The 22,330-nt window shown below is 46.4% G+C and overlaps 1 protein-coding gene across 3 annotated transcripts; it reads right to left on the minus strand.

Moving 5' to 3' along the window:
- Positions 1–892: 892 nt before the first annotated feature.
- On the minus strand, positions 893–21,598 carry stag1b (STAG1 cohesin complex component b). 3 transcript variants are annotated; one of them, XM_077012206.1, is made up of 34 exons: positions 21,434–21,598; positions 11,961–12,205; positions 11,692–11,812; positions 11,296–11,433; positions 10,943–11,039; positions 10,397–10,473; positions 9,912–10,116; positions 9,454–9,605; positions 9,265–9,338; positions 9,056–9,179; positions 8,713–8,811; positions 8,540–8,619; positions 8,345–8,452; positions 8,094–8,208; positions 7,838–7,955; positions 7,637–7,740; positions 7,432–7,524; positions 6,684–6,773; positions 6,378–6,581; positions 5,903–5,973; positions 5,712–5,799; positions 5,535–5,615; positions 5,298–5,390; positions 4,849–5,023; positions 4,304–4,443; positions 4,106–4,207; positions 3,727–3,875; positions 3,437–3,565; positions 3,018–3,223; positions 2,735–2,912; positions 2,519–2,632; positions 2,233–2,347; positions 2,053–2,133; positions 893–1,854 (listed from the first exon to the last, which is right to left on the minus strand). In XM_077012206.1, exons 2-34 carry the CDS (start codon positions 11,987–11,989, stop codon positions 1,831–1,833), a joined length of 3,774 nt encoding a protein of 1,257 aa, XP_076868321.1. In that variant the 5' UTR covers positions 11,990–12,205; positions 21,434–21,598; the 3' UTR covers positions 893–1,830. The 3 variants fall into 3 exon arrangements, with proteins under 3 accessions (XP_076868321.1, XP_076868319.1, XP_076868320.1); XM_077012204.1 differs by having other exon boundaries at positions 2,735–2,915; XM_077012205.1 differs by having other exon boundaries at positions 2,735–2,915; positions 21,424–21,598.
- Between the last annotated feature and the right edge of the window lie 732 nt (positions 21,599–22,330).

A 22,330-nucleotide genomic window follows, 5' to 3' on the forward strand; every position in this document is an offset into this window, starting at 1 on the left:
ACATTTGTGTATGGTAGTATCTTTACTGGAGCGCTGTTCTTTTGAACGATGGGTTTCCAATGTCTACTGGAAAAGTGCACTGAACACCCAGTATGACGGTCACTAGCTGACAGTAGATTTAAGACCCAATACGAGTCACTAGCTGACAGACTTGTGGTGTTTTTATTCACTCCATCCAACTATGTAATAAAAAGTCATGAAGGTTTAGAAATAAGGTAAACCATTTAGGATATGAGATTAGATATTGTAATCATAAAGTCAAATCAGGAGAAACAGCTCCACCAACATCAGCCAGGAGCATAATCTCCTTTAGCAGCACATAGCAAACTTGTCACAGTCACCCTACTGTGTTTTACTCTTCAGGGTCTGATTCTGCTTCCTGTGGTTCTCTCCATCCACTTAGACAAAGCACAATTGTTTTAAAACCACAAACAGAAAAGCATGTATGAATAGCCCATTTTATTAAAATGCACTTTGTTGGTACTGAACAACATTGAAACAAAATGTAGATTTCCCTAATGTAGATTCATCACCCCTCCCCACCCACAAAGCAACAGTAAAATCTATTTGACCAAGAATTCCAAGCAGGGCAGCAGAAAATTGACTTTGTCAAAACAAACCTTGTGTTGGCTTTAAACCAAGGAAACCTACCCGTTAGGAAACCTACCCTGTGCAGATTTCATGGAAAATTAACCTGCTTTGAGAGCATTTGAAACAAAATAAAGTTTATATTTAGGTTTTGTTCTGGCCATGAAAAAATATGTTTCCAGTACAGTTCGGGGACAGACAACAACAATAATAATAAAAATTGTGCCCACCCCCCCTCCCCCCTCCCAAACAAAACAAATACTTGTGAATTTTGATAGCTCTTGCAAATGTACTTAATTGAAAATAGTTTTAAATACCTTTATTTAAACATAAAAAGTGGAACGGTCAACATGTTGAACGCATAATCCTCTGTTTGATGAGTTCTAACTAAAATAGCAGTGCAGTCTATAGGCACCACCCTAAAGCAGGGATCTAACATCATCCGTCAACACCACATTGAGTTTCTAAAATGATACTTAATGCACTTTCATACATGGGACAGCAATCCCAATAGATAATGGAGAACATTCACAAACACACAGTATTGTGTAAATGTTGTACGGCTGGGACATTCACAGATGTTAAAACTGGAGGTCAAATTAATTTTAAAAGGCTCTTATTTGTAATCTTTAAACACAAAAGGTCAAACGTAAAACCCGCAAGTTCTTAACATCCCATCTGTGATCTACCAAAGCAGCTAGAAAGCAGTTGAGGCTTCTCCACCATGTTCATACGTCCACCATGTTCCCCTGCGTGAAATTCATGTGTCTTCATTTAAAGTAAAATACTAGGATTGGGACTCGAGTTGAAAGCACAGTGATGTTACACAGTCATACAGTATGTACACGGTTTTGCAAAAAACAAAAACAAACAAAAACAACAACAAAAAAAAAAAAAAAGAAACTGAACACTCAAAGAGAACATCCACAACAAAAATAAGTCATGTAGTTTACAGTTTATGGACCATGTACACTAAGATAAAACAGGAAAGACTGAAGGACGGAAGATGCACACACACTGGTCCTTACTGAAACTGTACGATCACCAACCCTTTCAGCTGGGTCAAAAAACCTGTGTTTGTATCTGGGAAAAAAATGCATGACAGTCTGATCTGTGTATGTGTGTTTGTGACTGTGTGTGTTAAAAAGACGCTGACCATGTGACTCTTTAAAACATTGGCTTTGCTTGATTGGAGAAACAGCGTTGCTGGTTTGATTCTCCCACGGAGAGTTGCAGTCTGCTTTAAAACATTTGCATACCAAATCCCTGTGGACAAAGAAAACCCCAAAAGGCACGATTACAACTCAGTCCCATCATTACACACACACACGTACGCACACACATGCACTTCCCTTCGTGCAACATTTTACAAATTAGCAATAAAGCCATGCGTATTTCTTCACTGAAGTCACTCAAATCATCCGTTATAATTGAATACCAAACGCTGTAAAAGGCGAGACATACAGAATCGTCTTCTATAATTGCCGTAGAGTCAAAGAAATCTGGTCTGAGTTCGGCTCTCTCTCTTCTGTTTCTTGATGGAGGCTGAGACAAAAGAAAACAGATTGATGGACACGTTCAGCCTCTTGCACGACTCACTCTCACAGCAGAAGAGTCCTGGAGTTGCCTCACTGAGCCACTCACCAGATCTATCACCATAGTGTCCTCAAACTCCTCGTTCATGTCCTCCAGCTGACCTCGCGACGACATCATCACGTCCTCGAAGATGGGCTCGGCATCGTCTTCCATTAGGCCACGTCTGAATTAACACGCGTAATTAACACACGATTTCAAGCTCGGTCAAGCGCTAAAGCTCCCTCCCTTACAGATGTGAGGTAATCACGGTACGTAATGAGGTCTAGTGCCTAACGCTACGAACACTTCCTTCAGGCTTTGTTAAAAGCTCAGGAGGAGTCTCGTGGGCACTTACACCTGCTGCCGCACGCCTCCGCTCCGTGACTTCATGTAGTTCATGCCGCCTCTCTCCTTCCGGTTCACCTCCTCCATCTTCTGCTGGTCGAGCCAGGACATTTGCATCTGTGGACTGAGGGGAGGGGGACACGTCGGCGGGTCAGGACAGCGAGTAACGATAGCCGAGGCGTAACTTTTCCACGGCCGGCAGAGTGGCGGTTACGGGGCGCCGTACTTGTGGATGTAGTCGGGTTCGGAGCCGGGCTCGGAGGAGTCTTGGTCGGGGATGTGCTCGGCCGCCTGCCGTGGGTTCTCCCTCAGCACCGTGGAGGTGAGCTGCGGAGTCTGGAGACCGCCGGGTGTCTGGAGAGTGTCGTTACGCAGCACCCACGAGCCGTCCCCACTCTCCTCCGCTGCTACACACACACACACACACACACACACACCTCGTCTTGCTCCGAGTGGCTGATGTAGGTGTCGGAGGCGTGCGTGTACGGAGCAGGCGGGCCCTTCCTCACCATCGGTGCGTTTTTTGTGCAGCGGCGGCCGGCCCCTCTTGCTGCGCACGGTGCTGGCCCGGCTGGTGGTGCTGCCTGTGGTGACGGACATGCGGTCGTCGTCTCCGCCCGTCAGCAGAGAGTTGCGGTAGGCGATGAGCGGTAGCCACACGTCTTCCCTCCGCTCCATCATGTACTCCGTCATGAACTTCTCCAGGTACGAGTGGCTGCGGAGGAGGGCGTGGCCAACGGTTAGAACCACAACAAATCAGCATGACCCGCCTTGTTGTTGCTGGGTGTACCCACAATGCCTTGCTCTCACACACTTCCACACCCATCTATATTCTCATCGCAACAACATACCCAAGGATGTTTTGGTCTTTTTGACACTAATCTCGTTCTTTTTACACATGCACGCCGAGGGCCTCTTACACACGTACACAGTCTTTTTATCCTGACGGAGGAGTTTGGAGGAGAACTCGCAAAGCACTTCCAGGAACGCCAGGTTTGTGGGAGGATACTCCGCTCCTTTGGGGTTTGGAAACTTGAAGGCAAAGTCAATCCCATCCCTGAAGGCCAATACAATAGCAAAACACACAAGTTCTCAACACACTTCAAAGTTTCGTTTCAATTCAGTTCACAGATAATCTCACCACAGATATTCAGTCATTATCTCATTAGGAGGATTCGAAGGTCCCGAGTGCTACGTGTGGCCTGCGGAGCGACTGACTTGTGTAACGTGGCCACCGCCTCCCGCGTTTTGATCTGGTCCAGACCGAAGGTGAGGGCGAAACGACGGGCCAGCTCCTTGATCCCGCTCACGTGCGAGGAGGTCCGGTCCAGATTGGGCCCTTGATCCTGCACCAGCTCGTTGAAGAGCTAAGAACACAACAGAGCGAAGAGAACGAGAGGCGAAGATGACGTGAAGAGAACAAGAACTCCACACATACAGGCACGTGGGCCACATACATCAGTGTTGGGGGACTACACAACCTTAGTTTACACAGTACCCTGGATAAAACCAAGATCAGGAATGGAAACAAAATCCAATTAGACAATCTCTCCCAGATCAACTGTAGCCACAACTCAGTAGAAATGTAACAGCTCACCTGTTGCAAACTGAGTATTAGAGTTTTGGCACACTGGATCTTGTCCGTCTGTCTTGTCTTGCTCAGCGTCTCTTTGATGATGTCTCCGTAGTCATTGTAGTACTATGGACAACGATGAATGATCTCAGAACAAGGTTCACTTGCACAGCTCTCTACGCAGCCAATAAGCATTAGCAAACACGGCAGACATTTCCAGACCTTCATATAATGCTTGAAGATGTCAGCCGCTGCAGGCATGTCCACAATGTCGTATATGATGAGCTTGCTGAAGGCAGCCAGCAGGTTCCTCCTCTTGTGCAATGCCTCAATTTTATTTGCTTCGTCTTCTTCATCACCCTCTAAAAATCAAAGAGCCAGAATGACGACACTCCTCTGAAGAAAGACAAATCCAGATCACCAGCTCAGACCTCAAAACTGGGCCGTCCTGCAGTCCGCAACACGGCCTCGAGAGATCCGTCAGGAGGATACAGGTGTGGGGGAAGAAGCCTGACCATTCTTCTAAACCAAGGCAACACTCTGAAGGCACTCAGAGTCTTTGCAGAGAAGCCCAAAACGAATTGATCACACGCGACATGTTTAAGTCTCATCCAACCCATTTACACTACCTTTAAATACAGCCGTGCTGGGTCACTGTGAATCCAGTGCTAGACTACAAGGATCTACAACTGAATTCTTTGACAACACAACTCGTTCCCAGTCTCATAAAATTTCAACTGAAGCTCAAGTGCGCAGAGGGGACACACCTATGCTCTGGTTCTCGTCGTCCTGGTCGATGAAGACGTGGTCCAGGACGAAGCTGAGCAGCTCGCTCTGCAGGGTGCCGTCTGGGTTGAAGACCAGCGGCTGCAGAGCCTCTCTGCTCCCCGTGGTCAGCTGGTGGCTGAAGATCATGAGCAGGTCACACAGCAGCATGAAGGCCTGCGGGCGCGAGGAGAAGCCGGCAAACGTCACCATCAGGAAGAGCACATCGGTAGACGCACCACAAACTCGCACGCAAGCCCATGCTCGGGGGGGGGGATTCAAAATAAGATTTGCTGTTGTTTTCAGTGCAGGAGGGAGTCAGTCATCTATTTGGCCAGTTTGTGGTGTTTCGTGTGTGTGGTCATACTGCACGGAGCATTACTCATTATGCCACCACTACACACGAGCCTTCAGGACACGTGTCAGCACTTCCTCCAGCGTCACCCCTCACCTGCTCTTTGACGGGAGTGTTCACGTTCGACAGACACTGCTGGCACACAGCCAAGAATGACTTCACCACTCTCCTCAGTGCAACAAGATCATCCTGGGGGGAAAAATACCAACGGGAAAACACGCGCGTGGGCTTAACACGTGGCAAACACAAAGATCCAACAGTAATAATGTGTGCGAGCAGTCTAAAGGAACAGTGCTAACAGGGTGGAACGGTGGAATCACGCCATCGCCATACCTTGGATGGAGATCCTTCGGTGATTCGGACCAGCTGCCAGAGGATGGAGTAGTGTGAACACTGGAGGGCCTGAACCGCGATCTGAACACAGTCAAGCCGGCGTTAACAGGCTGACACTTATACCCACACGCAAGGTGAAGGTCGCCACACGGCTCCTCAAAGAACCTCTTCTCCTACCTGCTCTGGCATGGAGCCCTGCTCGATCCCCATTTTGAGTAACCGGTAGCAGTTCTTAAACAGGTCCCATTTTGTGAGGTCGTGAGCACTGGCAAACAAGAGGGAGAAAAGGGTGGCCGTTTTTCACAAAGAACGGAAGCAGTCGACCAATCAAACGGAGGGGGAGGAGCTTAAAAGAGGCCATGGCTCACTTATGGAAAGCAGTGAGTTTCTTTAGGGATGAGAGGACACTGTAGATGTCATCATCGTCGGCTTCGTCCCCCTGAGGAAAGAAACAATCCTCTCTCACACTGAAGTACATTTCTCTGCGATCAGTAGGGTTAGTAACATGCATTAAAATGATCTACACTCTCAGATTAAAAGCTTTAATTACCTAGCATTTATTGTGAATGCCTTAAGCAATAAAGAGTTTAACCACTCTTTTCATACAATGAACTCAATGACAGCAAGTCTGAAGGCTTATCGTTTTTTTTTTTTAAAGGCCTTTTCAACATTGGTTAGGTCGGCATTGCAAAACTGTAGTCATCAGCAGTGAGACCCCCTCAAGGACGGTTTGGGTGATGCCACAACTATGTTCTCCGAATGGGGCGGAGGTGGAAGACCTATGGCACGTAAGCGGGGTGGGGGAGGAGGTGAAGGAGCACACGACGGGAGGCATTGGCCCACCTCCTGCAGCAGGTCCTCCACCGAATGGCTGAAGCGGTCGGTGAGCTCGTCGATGAGCTGGCTGCGGGCGATGTCCACGCGGTTCATGATGGTGTACTCCTCGCTGCACAGGATGCTGTAGGTCTTGCTGCAGGCCTCCAGCACCTCCATCTCCGTGTGCTTCTCCACCACCAGACGGATCTGCTTCAGCAGGGCGTCCAGGTGCTGCAGGGCGGAGACGGGGAGCGAACAAGCAGCTCAGGTTAACGAAACGTCTGCTGCCACTGCCGAACTCTTTGCCCCCGAACTCTAAAGGGTTTTGCTCACCTTCTCCATTCGCCCCGAGCTGTAGACCTCCAGGTCGAAGAACTGTGGGATCTGCAGGAGGTTGGCCACCTTCTCAGCGTCGGCCTGGTACTGGAGACAGGGACGCAACAGCAGTGAGCTGGCATCACATCCAAACTTGTCAAATGTTCTGCGCATTTATGGAAGTGGCATTCCCATCCACTACGCTCGTGTGAAGAAGCTTCAGACGAGCAATGAAACCAGCACGATATTTAACTGGCTCTACAGCCTGATAAGTTATTGATTATTTGAAAAACCCTTTTCCCGTCAGTCTTTCTATTCTACCTACCAGCTAACTAATCCGCCCCCTCCCGCAACCACCATCACACATCTCCACCAAGCTTGGAGGTCTGCAGTCTAGCACACGTTTCTTCTCATTCATGTCTAGCCAGACACCGCACCCCCCCCCCCCCCAACTGCTACTAGCGCAACATTACTGGACGGCTCAACAAGCTTGGTGCAGAGTGCCAACCAACTCCGCCTATGCTGGCAAGCAGATGCCCAAGCTGGCTGGTGCCATGTTGGGGGGGAGGAGAGGAGGGGGGGGTGCAATTACTCCTCTTGGACTCCGAGCCAGGCATGGGTCTGTCATCACCCAAGATTGAACCAGCAATCTCTCAATGACGGGGGAGTGCCCAGACCCCCTCGGGAGCCCATAATGCACTGAGGACATGAGCTAATGAGGACATGCTACAGTCCTTTTCATTCTGGCTTTCCCAGACGTGTGTACCTTCGACAGCAGCATGGGTAGAGCGATGATGAAGTGCTCCGTCAGCTTATTCTTGTCGTCAATCTGGGTCTTCTTTTCTTTGGCGGTGAGAACCTGAGGTGTCGCAGAGGGGAAATTGCAACACTAAGCAAAACGTGTCCACCCATACAGTCAGAACGCAACAGAACACTTGGCACCAGCGGTGGTGACGGCAGGACGCCCGTACCCTCTTGCCGGTCCCTCGGCCCACGGGCGGGTGAGCCTCGGCCGCCTGTCTGATGGTGCACACCATCAGCTCGATCAGAGCGCTCTCGTGCCGGTCTCCCAGTGCTGAAACGGCAGCCAGCGCACAGGTGTTAAACCACAGAAACAAAGTGACGGTGTGTTTGATGTTTGAGGAGAAGCGACGGTGTGGTGTAGGGAGCACCTTCCTCGCCCTGGACGGGCTCCTCCAGCAGAAGCTCAATCATGCAGTCCCAGTCCTTCAGCAGGTCCTGAGAGCTGTCCCACAGGCTGTCCACCAGGTAGGCCGCGTGCTCGTGCAGCTGGAACACAAAACACACACACACACACACACACACACACACACACGTATGTGTATGGAAACAGACAGATGCACGAAAATAATGCCAAATTGCAAATCGCAGCAATAACGTGGTTTTGACAGGAAGAGGGCTCCTCACCTCACTCTCCAGGAAGAACAGAACCAGCATCCTGATGAGGTTCCCGTTGGGACTATTCCTGCCCCTCCTCTTGGCCAGTGCCTCCTCGGCCTGGGGGTCGTGCCGACTGAAGAGCCTGCGGACCACCAGACTCAATTACACACAGAGGAACAGAGGTGCCCAGGGCCTCAGGGGCCAGTTTGTCTCCTGGGGGGGAGCCATATTAACCACAGCAGACCAATGAGAAAGGAGACTCGGCTTCATTTACTCACTTCCTGTGTAGGAACTCCCCCGCGGCCACAGCTACGGGCCGGTGGGCGGAGTAGACCAGGTGATAGACGTTCTCGCAGTCTTCGTTGGACAGGGCGTCCTCGCTGCCACTGGTAGCGCACAGACAGCAGGTCTCAGATCAGAGGGACACCAGCAGTGAAAGACAGAGTGGACGAAGGAGACAGTGGAACACTCACTGCAAAATTAGCGTGACGAGCCGTATGGCCTCCACGGCCACGTCGTACTCCTTATCTAGGGTCATGGACACGATGCGGTCCTGGAGAGGACGGGAGAAGAGCGTGAAGTGAGACGTTTAGCTAACAGAGCTTTGGCGTCTGCTAGGCGTGAGGGTTTAAGATGCGCGTCTGACCTTAAAGCGATTCGTGAAGAGCTCCAGTTTGGGGAAGAGCCCTCTGTTGGTGTAGAGGGTCTGGAGGGCTTTGAGACACTTGAGACGAACTTCACCTTGCTGCGAACGCACAAGAAAGTTGGGAGTTGAACGCTTGAATGCTGACAGTGTTTTGTCTAGCTTAGCACGTGTCAAACTCTGTAGTTCAAACTCTACGGTTGACATGAGCGCATTCAAGAGCGTTCAGGTGTCTCTGCTGGTGCCAGGCCCTGCTGTAAGACTCATCCACCGTCAGTGGTGGGGCTGCAGGGGCTCAAACACTGACTGACACGAGTCCGAGCGTCGCGGCTTTACGATCACTCACCCGGTCGTGTAACGTCCAGCCCACGTACTTTAGGTAGCTGTCATTCAGAAAGGCATCACTGTATAGCTTCATCCACACGCCGATCTCCTCGATGCAGATCGCTCGGATCTCGGCGATGGCATCCCTGGACACAGCCCAGGACAAGCGCTCATGTAAACGCGCACGGACACTAACATCAGTGATTGATCTGCTGTGGATGTGAGCCACACCTGTAGCGGTGAACAAAAATTCCTTTGAAGATGGAGTTCATCATGTTCTCAATCTCGTCTTGGTTCTCTTGAAGCTGGAAGACAAGATTGCACATCAGTGGGGAAAAAAAAGTGCTAAAACACACAAGTGCACAGGGAACACAGGGGGCACGGGGACCATGGGGAGAGAAACGGGCGGCGTGATGGCACCTCCTTCCTCTTCTCCAGCAGGAGCTCCAGCTTGTCGGTGGCCCTCTTGCCGGCCACCTTGTTGCGTTCGGCTTCGTACTGCCGCTGCGTGTTATCCTGGTTGATGCTCAGGTTCAGCGCAACGTTCACCAGTGCCGTCATCAGCTTCATGGCTGCCGGGATCAAACGCAATCGGCCGCAGCGACCGGTTTTACTCACAGTCACTTAACACTCAAAGACGCAAACACAAAGCATATAGGGTCCGGTGCCACGTTTTGAACTATAACCATCACTGTCGCCACTCCCACAGAACATAGATCTGAAAATCAGCCCAAAATTGTCAATGCTACAGTACTTGGGATCTAATTACTGTTCCAGCATCGACTCTGCCACACAAACCCATCAATGGAGTCCACAACACTTAGAGAAACAGCCAAGCGGACTAAAGGGTGGTGAAGAAGGGGGGGGGGGGTGTTTACCTGCCAGCGTGCTGGTGTGTCTGAAGGCTCGGACCTGTGAGTCCGAGAGGCCGGTGAGGAGCGAGATGACCGTGTCCATCATGTATTCGTCGTAGATGATGCTGTATTGACACTGTCGGATCAGGACGCAGATGAACTCACAGAAGTTGTAGCGGAACTTCTTCCACTGCGGCCCGGCTATGGTCAGCGGGTAGTCGCCGCTATCCTGTAACCCAACGTCTGGTCATTTTTTGTTTGGAGAACACGCTGCACATTGTGAAGGCGCATGTCATACATCTCAGCAGGCCTGGAGCGCCGTGGTCTGAAAGCCTCCATTGTTAAATGAGCAAGCAGCAGCCCACAACTCGCTGTGAGGTGCAAACAGAGCTGTACTGCATGTGATGAAGAGCACAGACAACAGAACTACGACCAGAACTACGACCGATGATCTCATCAAGGCTGAGGCATCCGCCCATGAACGTTGACGCAGACGGGGAATAACGAACCTCGTCAAACTCCTCCGTCATCTTCCTGATGATTTCTGCATTCTGCATGTTTCTAAACATCTCGATCCTGACGGTACCTGCAATCAGAAGAGTCAACCTAAAAATAACGTCTCAAGAGTTTTCAACTCATAAGCTACCCGATGAAGACCAGCAAACTTGAAGGGTGCACATGCAAGCGCTGGCTAGCATGCATACGTAAACGAAAGGACAGTTAACTAGATACATCCGGTTGTGTGTCGTCCCCCCCCCCCACCACCACCACCACAATGACAAAACATGGCCAAGCTATTACAGGAAGCATGTGTCCACCTGGTAGACACCTGAATGACAGTAATGAGGCCTCACGGACAAGCACAACTACATTTCATTTAATGACCAAGAGGCACAGTTGAACTAGAGATAAGGTCACTGCATTGTCAGGTTTGAACATCTGCCCATTTCCAGGATTTCATATTGGCACGAACCGAACTCAAAACAAATATGCAAAACCACCACCACAATGGAAACAACCTAAAACACCGTTACGGTCAGTGTGGTGGAAGTTACCTTTGCATCCAGAGCACTGAATGAAAAAGTTGATCAGATCCAGTAGCGCCATGTCTCGGTCCTGCTTGTACGATTCGATCCAGTCATCAACAACCGACTGCCAGATGTCATGCAAAAACAGGACATTCATGAGTCACAACACTCACAGCAATATTACTAACATACCGTCCCGTAACTTTAAATGTTTTTGGCAGTGGGGTAGAATAACTATAGAAACTTCTAAACAAAATGCACGAGTTCAGTTCCACATGAACAATAGAGGCTTCGAGCTCTCGATTGTTATTGTGACTATCGTGATTGTTTAGTGCTATCGCGTTCCACCTCTGTGACGGAGGACACGCGTCCGGCTTTACCTGCATGGCGCTTTTGCCGAGCTTGACCACCTCGAAGAGCGTGGAGGGGTCCGCTCCCTCCCCGTTGTGCTGGGCTATGCCGTTGGGTCTCCTGCCTGCTTTATCCACCGGAGACTTGCGCGCTTTCTTACTAGCCGCCTGCCGAGCGAGCAGAAATGGTTTATGTGGACCTGGAGGGCCAGAGCTCTTCCAAACGTCACGTCTAACCCCCCCCCGCTACGAAACTTCAGATTCCAGCTCAGCAGCTTATGATTAATGGGCAGATTTAAATGCTTTATCAACAAAATCCAAAAAGACTGTACGTTTTGTGAGGTTATCCTCCATAGTTTCATTCTGAGAGCTGAGGTAAAGACAAAGCCCAGGGTAATGAGAGGGAACGTGAGTGGCAGGTCGTACCGGTGGTCGCCCCGGACGGCCCCTCTTCTTCTTGCTTTTGCCCTCGCCAGTGTCCTCCAGCTCACTAACGCTTAGACTCAGACTCACGGAGTCTCCCTGCCCCGACTCGTTAGAGGAGTCCCTGCAGACCACACACACACACACACACACACACACACACACACACACACACAACTTAAGCCATGCCAGATCTAAGAAGCTCCTACCACTTCCATGACTATACTACAGAGGCTTCTTTAAAATGTCACCTTTAAAAGAGTTTTACTCACTGCAAAACAGGAAAGTCTGAGTTAATCATCTTGGCTCTCCGTTGAGGCAAAGGGGGATTAATCGTAGACACTTTATCCAGCGCAGGAGTGAGGGACTTCTGCTGGGCTCCAGTGAGATGGTTCTGCTGGGCTCCAGTGAGATGGTTCAGTGAGAGTCGGCAGCAAAGACCTCCATCCACTCACACCGCACACCCTGCAAATACAGCCATTGGGCCTCGGGCAGGAGGAGGTGCCACAACCACAATCTATGTGGGGGGAAAATGTACACACACACACACACACACACAAGAACACAGGTGAGTATATGAGCCACATCTCCGTTTTGATGTATTATTAATAAGTTGATTGTGAAGAACACCACCATCTGGCGATTTACAGAACTGCAAAAGATTAAAGAAATAATGACAACATACACAAAACCTTATTTCATTATTTAAAGTAAGCAGAAAAGCTCTACTTAAAATCGTAATAAAACCCTGATTTTGTACTTATTTTTGCAATGTTCACCCATTGCAAAGGTCAAAATAAACATCGGGATTCAAATGTTTGAACCAGATTGGTTTCTATAAGTAATTATCTCTGATAATAAACAAATAAATCAGCACATCAGCATTCACTGTCCAATATCTCACAAACTTTTTACTAAATTTGGGTGATTTAATTCCAAGATTTTACTTTATTTAAGGTTATTGAGCTCATAATTCTGGAGGTAATACACCACCTATCTACAAATGGACACTGCATGTTTTCTGAAATGCACTATGCAGCCAGGGAATGTAAATCAGGTCTCAAGCTTTATTGTGCTAAAGAAAAGGGAGTCAAAACTAACACTGCTTAAAAATAACACGAGATTCACTAACATTTATCTTCACATTCAGTATGAAAAGGGCAAATTTCACCCATGTGTGACTCTCTTCAAATGTTCTTCAGATGTGACGAACAAAAAAAAGTTGTCTGCAAAGCCAGACAGACACAAAAGGACTGCACCAACGTCTCATGGCCACTAGGGGCAGTGCAAGTTACAAGATTTCCACCAAAAGCAGCAACTACCCCAAAACCACAGAAGATAATCCCAAGGTATCACACAAATATTTAATGATTTATTAGTCGATTTATGGGAAAATATTACTTTACTATTTGTTGTGCCCTGGGATGATTGCAGCAAACTCAATTTGAAGAACCGCAGGCTGCCAGTAGGGGGCAGACCAAGCACGGTCTTTCAGGGTTGCTGTGGAAACAGATGAATCAAGACGTGTCCACAATGACCGCTCGTCTTTGTGAGCGGACGCAAGTAGGACCGTATTAACGAAACAGGGCCCGTTTATTTTCCCGTAATTTCATAACACAGAAACAGAACGGCGTGCACGCAAGCCAGCTCGGGCAAAGAACGGGATGCACCTGTGCTGGGGGGGGGGCAGCGTTTGTCTGACACTAGATGGCTCCACACCTCCAGAGGAGATCGCGGATAACACAGTCTCTCTGGAAACCGAGAGAGCAAATCTGTTTTCCCCTCGTCTCGCAATCCATAAAACACTCTGCCTGTGCCACAGAAACACTTTCCGTCTTCCTTGCCTCGCTAGTCACATTTCCCAGCATGCACTCGCAAATGTGCACAATTAGAAAAGGCCAGCGGAGGAAAGATGCGATGTAAAACAGCAGATCGAGTCCCCTAGGCGCTAGTGTGAGCAGTGCTCCCCTCCCCCCCAGCCCGTCCAGAACACACAGCCAGGCAGGCAGTCCGGGCTCCTGTCAGCACGGGCACGCACAGCGCACACCCGCCTGGCAGGCAGTGCCGAATCAATCAGTGGACGATATCACAACCGGCCAAACACGAAACAAACAAAAAAAGAAGAGGGAAGCGCCATGTCCGTGTAAACATTTACACTTCTTTTTGTAAAGGTTACGTGCACATGCCAGTAAGGACGTGGCTGTGGGTTGAGAAGGCGGCTCCACGGGTTCGGTCAGGTCCAACCGCTTACCAAACCCGAACACTCAACACACACTCATGTTTACTTATCAAAACACGCCTTTTAATTGGTGGCTATGTGGACTGGTGGCCGTGACGTTCTCTGTACCACTACATTATTTTTATCCATTTTACAGTCGACGTACTGGTAACTAATCTAGCTGTCTTAAGGGAATCCGGCTGAAGTGTGTCTGCAGCTTCGATCAGATTAAAAGGACACGACTACATGACACGAGGTGCCAAGCAGGAACGACAACTGATGTCAGTTTTCTTTTCGTCTCGTATGACGCACGTGGTTTAAACACGAACCCTTCAGAGAATCTCCTCGGGGTTATGGCTGCTGTTTGCCACGTTACGTCGTTACACAACCTGATGTTATCTTTCCTTAAAAATGAAAACGCAGCTTCTAAACGTAACCGTTCTGACCCGCTGGCAAAATCCAGATCTATGCAAAGGCTTTTACACAGTGAGGTGGCAGATAAGAGCGGGTTTTTTTTAATGATCCCAGACACCTTGAATCACAGTGTAACATCCTCCTGTAGGGCCGATGTGGGAAGACGGCTACGCACGGCTGTCTGCCATGTCTCGTGTCCTCTCTGCAGCACTTGCAGAGAAAATCCCAGCATCTGCTCACAACTTAGACACAGAATAAAAAATAAAAAAAAACCTTGGTAGGGCTCCACTGGGTACAGAACAAAACTGCTAAAGTGCTTTTACACAGCAAGAGGAGCAGCAAGATGTTTGTACTGATGAAACACTTTCCCCCCTTTTTAAGAAAAACAGAATTTTCCTTTAAAGTTTTGTAGATTCGATTTCTGGGTGACCCTCTTGCCAAAGTTCAACGCGCCACCACATGGCAGTCAGTGTTCTCCTGTGGAGGTTCCTGCCAAATAATGTTGCACGTTTCTTTCTGACCAATCGTAAAACTGCCATGATGTGACCGACAGACAGACACTGGAGGGTATTGCTGTCAGTCATTATTAGCTGGAGTGTGTTAAGCATAAACAGTTACTCCATAATATTCCAAAGAGAAACACAGCACACCCAGCACTCACTGAAGAGCCGATGGTAGCTAGAACCAGAGCTAAATACACTAAATATCCAGATTATCCACAGCAGCTAAAGATACTGCGATGTCCAAGTACGCCATACTGTCCATGCTGCACTGGAAACCCCATTCTCAAGTTGCTATTTGCTTAGTCACAATTTAATGTTACTTGGCTAACAGTTCATACAGGCCCTTCAGATTATCAAAACAACAGTTTTCATTTCCTTTCTGGTTTACATTCATATGCAAGACTTCCCCCATTAGCTACAGAACTACACTCTACCTGCAACAGAGGTTTGTTTCATTATTGCTGGTCCTGAATGTGAAAACACTTGGTCTGCCCATTTACAACAACCAATGCAACATTAAGAAACAGAGCCAACTGGCCAATCCAGGGTCCATCTAGACAACCCAGACAAGTTCAAAATAGTGTGGAGATTGTTCTTTTGCATGGGCCAAATTCATTGCAATTTAATCTCATCCCTACAGCACTGGCAATAACAAAAACAAGCCTCTTCTGTCAAACAAGTAGATATAGAGTAGACTAAACATAAAAACCCAAACAAAACCAAATGTAGTGCGATAAGCCCGCAGCTCAGTAGCAGTCCAGAACTGTAAGGAACAGTTCTCATATTCATCTTTTATATTCACATGCATTCTGATCCAGCATGTTCTGATCAAGGCAACAACTCATATTTGTTTTACAAATGCACTGACTGACATACGTGTTGAGTTTGGCAGAAAACCCATCACAACTGAGATGAAGTGCATCAGTATCTGAAATGTAGCAACTAGTACCTGAAAATTGTTGAACATAGCTTCAGAAGTGAGATCAAATTACTAAACATAAAATTACATTTTCAGAATGGAGATGGTGTAGGAAGAGGAGAATATTTCTTTAATACTAAGAAGTGATAACTGGATTAATAACCAGATTCCTCAAACCTGCAAATATAGTGGAAGAGTTTGCTCACTTGTCCATTAAAAGGTTCATTTCTATGGACAAGTGGATGTTGAGAAGCCCACAGGTCAGTGGCATTACTCCAGGTGTACTCTAGAGAGCGGGGAACACAGAACACTAAATAAAGAGGTCAAGAGCTCGCTTTGGTATCTAAAGAGACGTTTCATCTGTATCTCTACTGAGATCCTGCTCGGCAAAGGAGAAATGGAAAACCAACAACAAAAAAAGGTTTAACACCAAAAAAATGCTTATAGCTTGTGAAACTCCAAAGACCCATCCTAAAGACAAACTTGTGTGTAACGAAGGAAATGGTATCCATTAGATGTACACTCCCTGTAGCTGAACTATATGCACTACTCAGCCCCTTGTGGGTCTCGAGTGGCACTCAAGATCAACACTACAGCTGCAAAAATGTCTTGATCCAAGACTCGCCATGTATATACCCAAAGGTTACTGCCTCCATCACATTAATACTTTATCTAATGCCACATCTGTCAGATAGCATATTCTCTGTGCACAGTGTCACTTTACTGTTCTTATAAATAAAGAAATTAGGAACCACCATGATTGTGGCAGGTTTAAAATAAGTGAATGAATATATAAATTAGGGATGCACCGAAAATTCGGCCACCGAAAATTTTCGGCCGAAATGGCTTAAATTTGCATTTTCGGTTTTCGGCCGAAATACTTTCATCACCGAAACAACACGGCCGAAACGATGTGTTGTGATGACGCAAGCAAAAATCGCCACCTGCACGTGCTTATTTGGATTTTAAAAAAGTTTCAAAAGCAAAAAAGTTTCAGTGATGCAGAAAGCAAAAAAGTTTCAGTGATGGCGCCGAGGCAAAGGACATTACACCAAAAATTATGGAACTCGTTGCCTTAGACGATCAGCCGTTCTCTGTCGTAGAGGATGTGGGATTTCGTAGGCTAATAGAGCACATTGAGCCCCGTTATGTTTTGCCGAGCAGACGACATTTCTCAGAAGCGTGTTTACCTGAGCTGTTTAATGTTGTTGCAACTCACGTCACGTTTTTATGAGAGAATTTATATTTATCTTTCAGGCCAGTCAGTTATAATTAAATTTTACTCGTATAAAATACATATATTTATCCAGATAAAAACGGTCTGCAAGCGAGTTAAATTTAATTAGTGGTCGTCCGTTGTCAGCGTTATCGCCGTTAACGGCCCACCACTAATTTTATTTTATAATATGCATTACTGTAATGTCAGTGCTAAATAAATATTTTCAAATCAAATTTTGTAGTTGATTTATTCTTTGAATAGCAATGCCTTGATTTTAGTGAGGTTAGCCATAAATCCAATGTTACTAATAATTGGCATAATGTATTTCGGTGTTTCGGTTTTCGGCTTTCGGCCTTGGTTTCCTCATTTTCGGTTTTCGGTTTCGGCTAAGAATTTTCATTTCGGTGCATCCCTAATATAAATACATACAAGTATTGTAGTTTGCACATCATAAAGGCTTCCCATATAAAAGTATGAAGCAGTCATAATACAAGTCAAAAATATTTAGGTCTGACGTCAAAAACTATCGCAGGGAGCACAATTCAAATAATCAAGCAGACATCTTTATTAAAAGAAAAAACAATCCCAGGAGAGATGTCATACATCACAGCGCTGTGTTATACATACATGCGTCTGATCATGTGTGTGTGGAGGGAGAGGAGACGTAATGTGTCTTCGTACACGTGAGCAGTGCAGTGGATTGCTAGTGCTTAGGGCAGTGTTAATGACACGGCTACCCCTGCGCTACACTGATCTCGCAAGATAAGCAAAATCCCCCTGGCTGGGAAGGATTCTGTGGAAGCCGGTACGGGTTAACAGTACGCCTTTCCAAGAATGTAAAAAGGTAAATAGTCACAACAGTCCACTACGCTGATTGGCTGCATTGTTTTGCTGGTGGCATCCAATCAGATCTCTGACCAGACGATGAGACTTAGATCAATACAAAGTTATGGGTCTAAGGTAACATCAGCTCAATCTGAAAAAGAAAATCAATTGGTGTAACAGCAACCAATACGGGGTGAGACACCAACAAATAAAAGCTTCTTTTGTTTCAGTTTTCATCATGGAGTAAATAAACAATCATAGTATACCCTGATAAGATGTCGAGCAATAAGGAAGTAATTGGGACAGCTATGCTCCATTATGATACAAGCATGCTGAATATAAACCACTGACCTAGCTGCATATATAGATCATGATTCTACAGGAAAAACAATGGAAAGCAAAACACCGCAATTCAGCTGATCAGAAACCACCAAACGGTGAGCGTAATCGTTATCTAGACAGACTAATGTTACACAGAAACACTAGTATTAGGAGAAGCAGCAACAGAGATAACGTTAACATTATCTAGACAGGTCAGTATCGTTTGGTGATGTGCACGGGTGAATTTAATGAGCTACCTCAGAAACAAAGGGCAGTACAAAAGAACCAACACCTTCATTTAGATCACAACACTGACACGCAACACAGCATAATACTGCAAAACAAACCAATGGAACTGCAAAAATCCATTTTGTTTAACCAAATCACAATTGGATCAATTTAAAAACCATAATTCTCAGCAGAGGCGTTGAGATGTGAAATTTTACTCAGCACAACTTTTATTCATTAGGCTGTGATATACTGCAGTTTAAACGATTGTAACATGTTAAAACATGGATGTGTCTTTCCTATTCAGTCACGACGAAAGGCGGGGCATACGGCGTTCTCCTCTCGTGCGGCCGTCAAGCCATATTCATTGATTGCGGCGGCGGCCAATGAAAATCGAGACGGGGAGCATATGACTTCCCGTGAAGATGTTACCATGGCAACACCAACCCTGTGGAATACATGTCATGCATCTGAATAGCTAAGCAAAAATGACTACACAAAGTCATTTTTTTATTAATGTTACAAGACGGCGATAGTAAAAAACTTGTTCACATAACGGGGAAAAACGACAAAGGAATAGAACAAGATTGTGATTTCAGGCACCAATTCAAATTCTAAACTAAAAGAAGGCAACCAGCAATCTGCTGCTGGTGTTAGAAGTATCCATGTGTCACAGCCTATTTAGTTTCAACAGTGTCCCACTCAATTACTCGGCTGACTAAATGCAGAGCCACACACACACAGAGACCATACAGCACAGACACAAACATGTCCCGGTTAGATGACAAGTAGGTGTGCTGTGTCTAGGCCTGCGCCGTGCTGCTATTAAAGTATTTACTCTTCTCGGTGCTCCCAGAGGGACGGAGCGAAGGACGAGAACGCAGCTGCATGTAAAGCTGGATTGAAGCGCGAAGAACACAAGAACGAGAGGGAACCGTCCGTCCTCTGAAGACTCCCGAGACGGAAACGCACGCGCTAACGAGTCAAACACGTTCACAAACGCCACATGCTTTTGTTGCCAAGCGCGCCGTGAAAGAACGAGGCAAAACAGAACCGCTTTGGTTTGCACACGTTTTATTTCATACTAAAGATATCCAGTGTTATGAAGAGACAGCCATGCATTCCTGAAGGCAACATTTAACGTGCACGCTGTTGCCAGACATAAATCTTCGAGTCCGTGTCTACACACACTGTGGTGCAGTATGACACAATCAGATGTTTGTGAGGTTTCAGGTCATCGTTGGTGACACAACAGGAACCTCTATGTCGTCAACAGAACCACAGGACCTGCTAAGACAGACACCTCTTAAAATTAAATCACTAATGATACAAATATTGGTTTGGTGACATCGGATTTGATATTTATGATTTGAACTTTCCATTTTATCCATGTTTCTTAGAGTATCTCTAACCTGCATTACCAAGTGTTAAAATATCTCAGCATGATAAACCTCAGGTGAGTGAATCCACTAGGAGTGTACGTAAAAGACACCATTAAACTTCTGATTAGCACATCAATTTATCCATGAAAGAAAACCTTGCTTTGTAAAAATATCCCAGTGGACTTCATGCACCAATACGAGAGAGGAGACCACACCACACAAAAAGGTTATTGCCTTCTAATGACTGCTGTCAATCAAACTATTCCCATGTGCAGTGCCACAAACCCATCAGGTTGCACAGGGTTCGATTTCACAGTGAAACACTACCATATGCAGCCTTAAACGCAGAATTCAAGAACACTGCTGCAACCGAGCCTGGAAGATAACAGCAGGATGCTTTAGGAAATTCAACCCTGGTAGCTTAAAGAAATCCAAATAAATTTCTGTCATCTACCACACACCAAGTGATTAAGAAAAAATAAATGTTAAGAACTCTAAATTATGACAGAAATTTTTAGAACTAGTCCAAATATCAACATCAGCTAACTTTTCTTAAAGGCACTGAATTTAATTAACCATGCATATATGGTAAGAGAAAACCTTAATACAATCCTAAAAATTTGCATACATACAAAATTCTCTAAAAGGCATTTATCAGCAACAGGTCACCACCACCACCACACTGAATCTGGACCCATCAACTCTTTCCCATTAAACCCTTCCTCCTCTCCCCAAACTTCCTGGAGCTGTAGCAGCAATGCGCAAACACAACCCAACAAATGAAAACTAAAAATGACAAAGTACAAGACAGCAAAAAACTTCACAGCCTGCAGAGGGGACACAAGCAACTATCCTCCAGGTGAAATAACCAGACCTGGATCAGGACTAAACTCCTCCCGACTAAACCACCGTGCGAGTGATTTACCCGCTCAAATCTGCTTCTGTCAGGGCGAATGAAAGGAGGGGGGCAGCTAGCTAACCAAATAAATGCCCCAGGGGGCAAACGTTTGCACTTTGAACCGCTTGTTATTTGAACCAAAAACGCGGGCACGGATCTGTGGCACTTGAGCCGTCACAAAGTTTCCACGCAGATTAAAACATTTTAGCGGCGATATATACGAGAGTGAGAGAGTGGGAGAGAGAAGCACGGCTAGCTAGTTAGCCAGCTAGCTTGTCACAAACTTCTGAAACGTGAAGAAGAGAAGCGAGCAGGGTTTAATCCTGCATCACAGGCCTATATCCACCGTGTGGGTCCAGCACTTCATATTACAGCACGTCCAACGTGGAGGGCAGAAACACACACACGCACGCGCGCGCACACACACACACACACACACACACACAGCGACGTCGCCGAGATGCGCGAGCGTTAGCCGCGTTAGCATAGCACCCCCTCACACTCACAATAGTGGCCCGTAGCGGACCGCCTTAGTCAGCTCGACGGCCGTTATAACCGCGCCACGGCGGCCACGTAACGCCCTCGCCGCCTCACGTAGGATTTTAAAAGAGAGCACGCTGCTCGGGTGGTTAAATAAAAAACACCGCGCCACCGAGGATTACAGGGGGGCATCTCGGCTGGCCGTGGAGAGGCGCTCCCATCCCCCCCTCTCTCTCCCTCTCTCTCCGCGCGTCCTCCATCTTTGAACCGAGCTGGTTTAGCTCGGCGAGCGTGCCGCCGAAAGATTTGGGAATTGTTCAAAACTTACACAAACTTACCTCCGTCGCAAAAAAACAACGTCCAGAACACGCCCGTGTGTTAATTGGTCCAATTTAATCACAGAACACTTTGTGTTTTATATTCTAATTTAGACCTCAAGCGGAACCGCGCCTTTCGCGAGAAGAAGCAATCCTAAACTGCCATCTGGTGGCATTTACCACAGCGAAATGGCGCAACTCGAGGCCAATCTGCGCTCGCCCCCTGGTGGACGAGAAGCGAGTTGCAGCTCTATTGTGAGGGACTAATGGTGGAAAATGTACTCTTCAAAGTGGCTTGAGAAAAAAGTGAGAAAAAACTATTCTATATTGCACATAGAAAACAGCAGTAAAACATGACATTTATTATCACAATACAACACTTTGACACTGAAAAAATGGTAGATTTTAGTAATTGTCCAGCCTGGTGGCTACTTTACTTGTATAATAAAGTGCGATCTTATATAGTATCTACATATATCGTATATGCTATATAACGTATATACTGGTGTACATGTGCTTTTTGTGTGTGTATACTCTTCATATATATTATATATGAATATATATATATATATATATATATATATATATACAAAATCTTAAATACATCAATGAATGCTGCTAATTAGTAAGTGTTGTCATATATATGCTATATATATATATATATATATATATATATATATATATATATATATATATATATATATATATATATATATATACAGTACATATGACATCACTTTTACTAATTAGCAGCATTAATTGATGTAAAAACTGGTTATAAGCCCTACCAAACAGTTACTGCAATGACAGTTACTGTAGACAAACACAGTAACTTAAAAACAGTTTAAAAAATAGTATGAAATGTATTTTCTGTGAGCTGAATCTGTTGATTTCTTCCTGTTTTGGATCTAAAACATA

This window comes from Brachyhypopomus gauderio, chromosome 7, assembly GCF_052324685.1.
Source record: "Brachyhypopomus gauderio isolate BG-103 chromosome 7, BGAUD_0.2, whole genome shotgun sequence".
NCBI lineage: Eukaryota > Metazoa > Chordata > Actinopteri > Gymnotiformes > Hypopomidae > Brachyhypopomus > Brachyhypopomus gauderio.

Excerpts from the sequence above, each read along its gene's own strand:
- stag1b (XM_077012204.1), bottom strand. The coding sequence starts at position 11,989 with ATGATTAACTCAGACTTTCCTGTTTTGCA. Across the intron at positions 5,024-5,297 it reads ACACTCCCGTCAAAGAGCAG|GCCTTCATGCTGCTGTGTGA; the intron begins GTGAGGGGTGAC and ends TCGCGCCCGCAG. Across the intron at positions 2,348-2,518 it reads GGAGGCGTGCGGCAGCAGGT|ACGTGGCCTAATGGAAGACG; the intron begins GTAAGTGCCCAC and ends GTGTTAATTCAG.